The sequence below is a fragment of the Carlito syrichta genome, unplaced genomic scaffold (assembly GCF_000164805.1).
Source record: "Carlito syrichta isolate Samal-C Ts95f unplaced genomic scaffold, Tarsius_syrichta-2.0.1 Scaffold311878, whole genome shotgun sequence".
NCBI classification, from domain to species: Eukaryota; Metazoa; Chordata; class Mammalia; order Primates; family Tarsiidae; genus Carlito; species Carlito syrichta.
The window spans coordinates 201184-211841 of NW_007255974.1; the positions used below are offsets into that span (position 1 = coordinate 201184).

General features: G+C 40.9%; 1 protein-coding gene across 1 annotated transcript in view; it reads left to right on the plus strand.

The window, feature by feature from the left end:
- Positions 1 to 10658, plus strand: part of ALS2 (ALS2, alsin Rho guanine nucleotide exchange factor) — a 79659-nt gene that overhangs the window by 29270 nt on the left and 39731 nt on the right. The window contains exons 8-10 of the mRNA XM_008069243.2: positions 2827 to 2904; positions 6562 to 6744; positions 8983 to 9154. Of these exons, the coding sequence (XP_008067434.1) occupies positions 2827 to 2904; positions 6562 to 6744; positions 8983 to 9154 (433 nt within the window). The remainder of the gene's footprint in view (positions 1 to 2826; positions 2905 to 6561; positions 6745 to 8982; positions 9155 to 10658) is intronic.

Genomic DNA, 10658 nt, shown 5'->3' on the forward strand with positions numbered 1-10658 from the left:
CAAAAAAAAAAAAAAAAATACAAAGAAGACCTTATTCTTGGGGAGGGAATAGTTGTTCATAATCACAGCAAAAGTATTCGGGAAATAGGAGTCATCTCTATAGGAAATGTATAGAGCCCATGTGGCACAAAGTCTAGAACTCTTCTAAAAGATCATTTAAAAAAAAAAAAACAAAATAAAGGGAGAGGTTTTCTTTTTTTTTTTTTGAGTTGGAGTCTCACTCTGTCACCCAGACTGGAGTGCAGTGGCTGCTTCCGGCCACCGCAGCCTCGACCTGCTGGGCTCCAGCAATCCTTCCACCTCAGCCTTCCAAGTAGCCGGAATTACAGGCATGTGCTACCACGCCCAGCTGATTTTTTGATTTATTGTAGAGATGAGGTCTCGCTGCCCAGGCGGGTCTCGAACTCGTGGGCTCAGGCAATCCACTTACCTCAGCCTCCCAAAGGTGCGGGATTACAGGCTGAGCCACCGAGCCCAGCTCAGATTTTCTTTTTAATTACTTATTTTTTTGAGTCAAGGTCTCGCTCTGTTACCCAGGCTGGAGTGCAGTGGCACGATCAGGGCTGCCCATCCTGGGCAGGTGTTCTTTCTATCTCAGCCTCCCAAGTAGCTGGGACTACAGGTGCAAGCCACCATGCCTGGCTAATTTTTCATTTTTTGTAGAAATGAGGTCTCTCTATGTTGCCTAGGCTGGTCTCCAACTCCTGGGCTCAAGCAATCCTCCTACCTTGGCCTCCCAAAGTGCTAGGATTACAGGCATGAGCCACTGCCTGCCAAGATTTTATTTTTTAGATGAGAAGTGTCAGTGTTGCAAAAATGTCACTTCTCTCTAAATCACTAAATCAGCACAGTGTAAATTCAGTGCAGTTCCCAAAATATTCCAATATAATATTTACAATTTGATAAATGATTCCACAATTATTCTAGAAGAATATGTGAACCAGTGAAATTCTAAAAAAGAACAGAAAGGAAGGGCAAGATTTACTCTTATAAACTGTATTGTAAAACTACAGATGGACCAAGGGAACAGAAATATGCCTATAGACTAAAAATAGGCCCAAGTATAAGAGAATTTAGGATATGATAAAAGTGAGTATTTCAGTTCAGTTGGGGAAACAAGACAAAGTATCCAGTAAATGTTATTGGAATTGTTACTGGTCTATTTGCAGAAGAAAACTAAAGTAGCTAAGCACATTCTAATTCTGGAGGTATTCATGATGTAGTTAAAACATAGAAGCTTACATGTATAAGAGCAAATTTAGCTGATTTTTTCCAGTAATCTTAGGAGTAGGAAAGGACATAACATCAAACTAGAAATAAGAAAGTGCAGTTATGTTTGTCAGCACAATAATTCAACACTCCTGAATAGTAAAACAGCAACAACAACAAAACCGTAAACAAAATGAAGACACAACAAACTGGGAACAAATATTTGCAACATAAATGATGAAGTGTTGCTACTCTGATATATAAAGAAATATTATCAGAAGATATTTATATTCCCACTCACAAAAGAAAAAAGTGACTAACAATAAGTAAAAAGATGATTAGTAAACAAATTTAAATTAAAACAACGGTAAAAGATTTTCCTCACCTATCAGCTTAGCAAGGATTGCATCTAACACTGAGTGTTGGTTAGGATGTAGGGAAATGTATGTGCAGTGCTGGCTAGATGTCAGCTGCACCTTGCTCAAAGACAGTTTGTTAGTATGTATCAGAATCAGGAGTGCATGTTCATTGACACAGAGTTCTTTGCCTAGGAATGTATCCTAAGGAAATACACACACATGGATTTTTAATGTCATATTTTTAATATTAAAGAATTGGAAAATAATTCAGTAAGTACCTGATTATAGTATATGCATAGTAGAGTTCTGTGTAGTTATTTAAAATGATGTAGGCTGGGCTGGGTGGCTCAGCCTGTAATTCCAGCACTTTGGGAGGCCAAGACGAGTGGATTGCCTGAGCCCACGGGTTCGAGACCAGCCCAGGCAACTTGACGAAACTTCGTCTCTACAATTTAAAAAAAATTAGCCTGGCATGGTAGCGCACACCTGTAGTTCCGGCTATTTGAAAGGCTGAGGCGGAAGAATCACCAGAGCCCAGCAGTTTGATGCTGGGGTGGCTGTGAGCATGCCACTGCACTCCAGCCTGGGCAACAGAGTGAGACTCTAACTCAAAAAAAAAAAAAAAAAAAAAAAGATGTAGCTCTATGTTGATTTGTAGCATTAAGTACAAAAAAATCAGGTCACAAAACAGTATCTGTAGTATGGTCCTATTTTATGCTTTATATTTTATACAGTCTATCTAGTAGACATTAAAATTTCTGGAAGGATATATGTTCCTAAAACAAAATAGTTGTTATCTCTAAGTGGTGATGGATTCATCTGTGATTTTTTTACCTCCTTTTTTTTGTTTGTACTGTTACAGTCTTGTACAATGATCATGAATTACTTTTATAATCAGAATAAACACACATTTGTGTTAAACATAGTCGTTGTAATCTAGTTTATTTTGTTTGTAGTGGAGCATAGGTTCTTGCATTTCTCCTACAATGACTCTTCATGTATGAGTGTCCAACCAAGGCAGAAGGATCACTGGAGTCCAAATAAGAATCATAGTACCCTTATCTACAGAGCAAGAAATCATCATTTTTAAAAAAAATAATACTTACTTTTAGTTTTGCGTCACCTTTTCTCTAGGAGGCAGCATAAGTAATTTATATGTAATTATTGGCTTATAAATATTAATTATTATAAAGGTTGAGAGTTGATATACAAGATCAGATTCACAACTCTTACCCATTTTCCTGTGATTTTTTGATAGGTTTACTCATGGGGGAACAATACCTTTGGTCAACTTGGGCATTCTGATTTTCCAGCAACGGTTCCTCGTCTTGCAAAGGTACTTCTGTGAATGTGATGGCAATTTATTCCAGAATTCTATGCTATAGCACTTTACATTTTTCCATTTGTTGTTTTTAAAAAATTAGAAGAATTGGGCCAGGCATAGTGGTTCCAGTCTGTAATCTTAGAACTTTGGGAGGCCGAAGCAAAAGGATTGCTTGAGCTCAGGAGTTTGAGAACAGCCTGGGCAATGTAGTGAGACCTTGCTTCTACAAAAAAATTGAAAAATTAGCCAGGCATGGTGGTTCTCTTATATAGTCCCACCTACTCAGGAGACTGAGGCAAGAGGAGCCCAGGAGTTTAAGGCTAAGGTGAGTCATGATCATACCACTGCACTCCAGCCTGGGAGACATAGAGAGACCTGGACTCAAAAAAAGAAGAAAACAATAGGGGAGTTATATATTAATAAACTAAATTAGTTTTGATTTTTTTTTTTAAGAGGGTCTTACTCTGTCACCAAGGCTGGAGTGCAGTGGTGCAATTATAGCTCAGTGCAGCCTTGAATTCCTGGACTCAAGTGACCATCCTGCCTCAGCCTCCTGAGTAGCTGGGACTACAGGTGTGTACCACTATCTAACTTTTTAAATTTTTGTAGGCATAGAGTCTTAACTATGCCACCTAGCTGGTCTCAAACTCCTGGCCTCAAGTGATCCTCCCACTTCAGCCTCCCAAAGTGTTGGCATTACAGGTGTGAGCCACTGTGCCCAGCCTATTTTGATATTCTTTAAAATTTTTTTTTACTAAACATGAAGCCACTTGTTTCAAGCTAAATGTCCTTTTTTATGTATTAGTTTGTATTTCTTTTCTTAGCCTCAACTATTCGTTGAATATTCATAGTTTTGTTTTTAAGTAGAAAATGAAAAGGTGATTTTTTTTTAAAACATGCTTCCAGGACTGTGATGTTTTCTGAGCTTTACCATTTGGTGAATGTCTACTCTTTGATTTTTCAATTGAGTTTGACTTTTATATAACATTATTTGGTGGTGTAATGTTTGTGTGTGTGTTTTTTAGTAACATGCAAGGTAGTAAAACCTTTTTGTAAGTCTTCTCATTTTCTGTAGAGAAGCTAGAGTATAGATGATTTTTTTCACTGTTGGATGAATTGGTTTTCATATATGTAATGCCATGGAGAGATTGGTGGCTTCTAGTCCCTTGGATGTAATTTTGGAGCAGTGTTTCTCAACCCCATTTTCTCCTCCAGTACCCTGAGAAGATGCCAAATCCTTATCAGTAGTATTGACTCCTTAGACAGGGGTTTGGCTTGTCGGTGGAGGTGGGGAAGTGCACGCGGGCATCACAGAGCGAAATGTGGAGCTCTGCCCTGTGACTTGACTCTGTTCTCCCCAGCCCCAGACATGCTCCCTCTGGGTTAATAGAGACTAAAAAACATGGCACCTCCACTTAAGGAACATGGTTTGAATGCAAGAAGCAGTTAATACTCCAGTAATTCACATATGCAGTGTGCACTGTATATGTATCCATCACTATCTAAGGCTTTCACATGCTGCCTGTTCTTTCAGTGAACTTGATTGTACTAGAAAGAAATGACTTAACAAAACCTTAGGGGATAGTTATTACTTCCAGCTCCAATTTTAAATATTTTCATTATAGAACATTTTGGTAGTAAGCTATTTAGTTTCTGATGTTTTATTACAAGGATATAGCAAATCATTGTTCCTTGTTTTTTGTTTATTTGAGTAAATTAAAAAATGCACTTGTCCATACTAAGGAGAGTTTTGTAGTGTAGCTGAAGACCCTGGAAATCAGACGTTTTACCCTTTTAGGGTTAGACGAGAGAATAGTTTGTTTTAGGATTCTAGTTTCATACCTCTTTAACTGTACATGCAAAAATTACAGCATTAGGATCTTGGTTTTTTATTTGGAAGAATGAGGAAAAAAATCTTTTGAAGTCATTCTGTTTAGTCTGTGAGAATTAAAAGTCAAAGTAAAATGAAATTTGAATTAGTTTTAACTAGAGACCACGAAGAAGACTCTTTCCTTCTGCAGAAATTTTAATGTATCCTTTGTAAAATGAACAGGAAGTCAGTTTTGAGAAGATGGTGTCATGCCAGATGAAAATAGTTATAAAGTAATAGAGAGACACACACACACTCACGCAGTCACTTGTGATTTGGAGCCTATCCGGATCTAACTGATTAGGGGTTTTTTTGTTGTTCACCAGCCCAGGAGTCATCACTGAAACTGTTTGGACACAAAGGAACTAACAGATTAGGGGTTTTGTTTTATTTTGTTTTTGAGTCGAGATCTCACTCTGTTGCCCATGCTGGAGTACAGTGGCGTGATCACAGCTCACCACAGCCTTAAACTTCTGGGCTCAGGTGATCCTCCTGCCTCAGCCTCCTGAGTAGCTGGGACTACAGGTACATGGTACCATGCCTGGCTAATTTTTAAATTATTTTTTGTAGCGACCAGATCTTACTATGTTGCCCAGGCTGGTCTCGACCTTCTAGGCTCAAGCAATCCTGCCTCAACCTCCCAAAGTGCTAGGATTATGGGCTATAAGTCACCATGCCTGGCCAGTTTTTGTTCTTTGATACAAAGTCTCACTCTGTTGCCCAGCTGGAGTATGGTGGTGTGTTCACGGCTCACTGCAACCCCAAACTTCTGGGCTCAAGTGATCCTCCCACCTCAGCCTTCCATAGTACTGGGACCACAGGTATGAGCAACCATGCCAGCTAAATTAGCATTTTTTTGTTTTTGTTTTTTGTTTTGTTTTTTAAAAAGTCTAGGAGTCAAGGCTGAAGCTGGGTCTGGAGGTTGGGTTATAGTCTTATCACATACACAAAACAGACAAATTAGGAAGTACTGGCACCTGCCTTACCGTGATGGCTTCTGAATCACTGTGTGGAAACCTAAGGTTTGAAAATCCCTGATTTAAATCGAGGGTTCTCAGACGTCGGCATACATCAGAATCACCTGGAGGGCTTGTTAAAACAGTGCTGGCTCCCACCCTCGTAGCTCTGCAGCCTGAGAACTTGTGTTTGTGTCTTGGGTGACAGCTGCTGCTGCTGGGACCACTCTGTGAGATCCCCTGGTCTAGGGGATCCACGTAGATAAACTTCTAGGGGCTCCTGCCTGGTTCAGCATTCCAGGAATTGACTCGGTAAAGTCTCATCTGAGAGATAGAGAGTTTTTGAAGTGGGAAAATGGAATTTTAACGCCCCAGAGTTTAGTTGGCCGAATGGAATTTAGACTGATTAGATTGTTTTCTTTTTACCTTGATCGTTGTGCATACAACCAAATGTGGATAGCCAGAGGTATGTTATGGTTTATCACTTTAGAGTAGGGCTCTAGAAGTTTCTGAATCTCTTCATTGTAATATAGTCTAAGTCCTTGCAGACTTCCAAAAATAACAATAAAACATTAGAACTGTGGTTTTTTTCTTTAAATTCCAGTTTTTCAGATTTTTGTAAAAACAATTCAGTTATAAATTTAAAAACTGAACAAGAGATTCCTTCTTACTCCTGTCTTGTTCTGCATTTGATTGGACACATTGCTGGGTGAGTTTTGCCCTCTTAGACACGACTGATTGTACCTTACCTGTTCAGGCAGCCTCACATTTCAGTTTCTGTGGACCTGAAGTCCCCTTTGGTCACCTTCATCTTGGACAGACAGTATCTTTCTGTCATTGTAGATAAGCAGTGAGAATGGAGTCTGGAGTGTGGCTGCCGGCCAGGATTATTCCCTGTTTCTAGTGGATACTGAGGACTTCCAGCCCGGGTTATACTACAGTGGCCGCCAGGACCCTGCAGAAGGTGACAGCCTTCCAGAGAATCCCAGTGGCACTAAGACACCAGTACTTCTCTCCTGTAGTAAGGTGAACAGGAATTGGATGCTAAGGCCTGCATTCTATCACATGAGAAACCTTTTGTTTTTGTTTTTGCTTGTATGTCTGACTATTATTATCTCCAACTACCTTATTTAAAACTGCAGACCCCTTCCAGCCCTCCTTCCCTCCTTATCTTTCCTTACTCGCTCCATCGTGCCTGTCACCATCTACTGCCTTCTGTAATTGAAATATTTTGTCTGTTATCTGTTCTCTTTACTAAAATGTCAGATTCATGAGGTATTTTAGGCTCATTTACTGCCATTGCCGTCATGCACACACTTTGTAAATACTTGTTGAGTCAACTCCCTCCTGTAGAAATATTGGCAGGTTCATTTTCCAGTGAAGTGTCCTGACTGCAGTCATGGAGCCCATGGAGGTAAATTTAAATAGAAAAAGAGTATATGAATTTCTCACTGTAAGTGGGAAGTAAAAATTGCAGGGGACTGAGAAATGTTCATGGCAGACTACAAAAGACCTGACAACTGGGCGCAGTAGCTCACGCCTATAATCCCAGCACTTTGGGAGGCCGAGGTGAGGATTACCTGAGCCCATGGGTTCAAGACCAGCCTGGGCAACTTGGTGAGACCTTGTCTCTACAATAAATCAAAAAATTAGCAGGGCATGGTGGTGCATGCCTGTAGTTCCAGCTACTTGGAAGGCTGAGGCGGAAGGATCGCCTGAGCCCAGTAGGTCAAGGCTGCGGTGCCATGAGCGTGCACACTGCACTCCAGCCTGGGTAACAGAGTGAGACTCCAACTCAAGAAAAAAAAAAAGACCTGACAGACCACCAGCAGTACTCTGTGTCCCACCACATCACCGTTCCTCTTAGCTTTTCATTTAATTTTCTACTGTTTAACCCCTTACTTTCTTTTGATCTGCTTTCCTACTTCTCTTTTTCACAAACTTAAACCACTGGCCTGTTTCTGGTTCTCCTTTCCCCCATAAAGTAACTTGCATACTCAAAGTGACGTGCTGCAGGAAAGTTAACCCTTAACACTAGTACATTCTGGATTTCTTATTCCTATTGAGTAGTATATCCTGTGAGCTGTTTTTTAAGTCTTTGCATTTGTTTTTCTGGCTAGTAGATTATGATCATATGGGGATGAGATCTTTCTTGCTAAAGGCAACATTGACCAAGATTTGGCAGCTCTTGACCTGTGTGTAGCCTATAGTTTTATAGAAGCCTATAGTAGCCTGCTGATGGACTCTCCACATGCCCCCTGGAGGGTTCCACAGTCTAGATGAGAGACAAAATAGGATGATGAAGGGATGAAGGTCTGGTGTGTGTCTTTGCTTACCATGGGATATTGCCAATCTTACCATGGGATATTACCAGTCCACTGGGTCTGCAGCTTGCCTCATTCAATAGTGTTCGGAGTAAATGACAAAAGTCCCTTTTATAGAAAGTTCCTTTACATTGTACTTTCTTTTTTTTTTGAGTTGGAGTCTTATTCTGTTGCCCAGACTGGCCATGAGCATGCCACTGCAGCCTCAACCTGCTGGGCTCAGGTGATCCTTCTGCCTCAGCCTTCTAAGTAGCTGGAACCACAGGCACACACCACCACACCCAGTTAATTTTTTCTGTTTATTGTAGAGATGAGGTCTTGCCAAGTTGCCCGGGCTGGTCTCGAATCCCTGGACTCAGTCGATCCTCTTGCCTCTACCTCCCAAAGTGCTGGGCTTACAGGCATGAGCCACCACACCTGGCTTACATGGCACTTTTAAGAGATAAGTTAACTCCTAGACTCTTGATATTTTGACATACCATAGAGATCCTCTCTGCTCTCATTAATCTTATTTCATGCAAAAGGAAGTCTGAAACATGTATCTCTATCATTTAGATCTTTATATATACCCAGGGATTTTATGTTTCCAAACACCTGCAATGTGTAATAAAAGTATCTTGGAGAAAGTAGATATGTACAGTTATTTATAGATCCAAATATACATATATGACAGGGGCATACTGGCAAACCAGCTCTTAGCGCGCGCGCACACACACACACACACACACACACACACACACACAAAATCCCTGGTCTGTGGTGTTTGCAAATTTTCACAATGGCCAATTTCAGCCTACAAATGTTTTAATTACCTGCTTATAAATTTTCTGAATATTTAACAGTTGGTTCTTGTCAGCTGATATGAACCAGCTTCGGCATACCAGATTGCTACTACTAAGTCAGATTTTATCTTCAATCTTTTTATTTTCCTCTGTTTCAGCTTGGATATATAAGTAGAGTGACAGCAGGAAAAGATAGCTATCTAGCCTTGGTGGATAAAAACATTATGGGGTATATCGCCAGTCTCCATGAGTTGGCTACAACGGAAAGACGGTTCTATTCAAAATTAAGTGACATCAAATCTCAGATTCTCCGGCCTCTCCTCAGTTTAGGTAAGTTGAACCCCCTCCACCCCCGAAATCATCAGGGCTTTGCTTTCTCTCTTCTTCCTCCATCACAAATAAAGAAAACCTTTCAGGTTATGGTTTCCCTCTTTCCCTTCATTCTCCTTTTTTTGTACACAGGCATTCAGCACAGTCAACAGCTCACAAGCTGTTTCCAGTTTGTCAACATCCCAGCTGCCCCTGCCCTGCCTTCCACTCCCAGAGCCCCTTGTACTTATGAAAACAGAAGATGGAACTCTTACAATACTCATGGCAGAGAAACAGAAACCGCTTTGAGAAAGCTGACTCTCAAAGCTGGACTTCCAGACAGTACTTCTAGCCCCGTTAGCTCACAAGATCCTCCACTACCCTACCTGAATTTTTCATTGTCTTTGTTATAGTTCTTAGAATTATATCAAGTCGAGAGTTACAGGAAGTCTCTTAAAGTTGTGGCTAACTGTAAAAGTGTTAAAGATCTTGTCCCACAGCACGAATTCTTGACTCTGCCTCTTCTCTTAGCTTTATTCCACTGTGGAGAGGGACCAGAAGTGAGGAGTAGTATAGGGGACTGGGTACAATCTTCTTGGATGGGATCCCACCATCCAGACAGGTGGATGCCTGGGGGCACCAGGAGGTCAGAGAGGAGTGCAGGTTGGAGTTGGAGCTGCTGAAGATATACTTCCTTATTTCAGAATATTTCCAGCACTCAAATGTTTTCTTTCTCTCTCCTGCACTCCTCAGCTCCCCGTATGGAACCAGAATTCAGGCTACTGCTCTAGTATAGTAGTTTTGCCACATTAAGGACATTGCCTTGTGTGGGTCAGATCATTGTTTCAAATGGAAAAACATCTTTTCCGAGCTGGGGACTGTGTGGATTTTGTCTTTGTTTTTAATATATTCTGCTTTTTTAAGTGATGTAGAGTCCCTGTTCTATAACTTCCCTCCTCTGGGTGATCTCAACTCGTCAGGGCTTTGGCAAGGGAAAGGAAGCAATCCAAGCTGGAGGCTTCCTGGATTACTGTGAAAGGAAAGTTAAATCTACCTTTTTCCTGTCCTGGCTCCTGATTTGTGTGTTGGTCTTTCCTGGTCTACTTGTCAGCCTAATTGCTTGGAAAAGTCCTAGAAATGAGGAACTTCAAACTAGCAAATTGTCTCCTCATTCCTCTGTAAGTTCAGAGTGTCCTGGGCAGTCTAAGTTTTGGATTGCCATGTCTGCACTGAAGGGTTGGGCTTGTAAGAGGCAAGCAGAACAGGAATCAGTACCAAAAATTGGAAAATGTTAACAAAAATAGAACTAATGAAGTGGGTTTAATTCCTTCTATCACTCATCAGTTGTGTGAAGTTAGATAAATCACTTTCCTTCTCTTTAGATTCCTCATCTTCAAAAGGAAAGGAGAGGTGAATTGGGCCAGTAGTTCTCAGATGTGGCTGATCTTCAAAATCACCTGGAAAGCCTTAAAACAAACACACACACACACACACACACACACACACACACACACACACACCCACC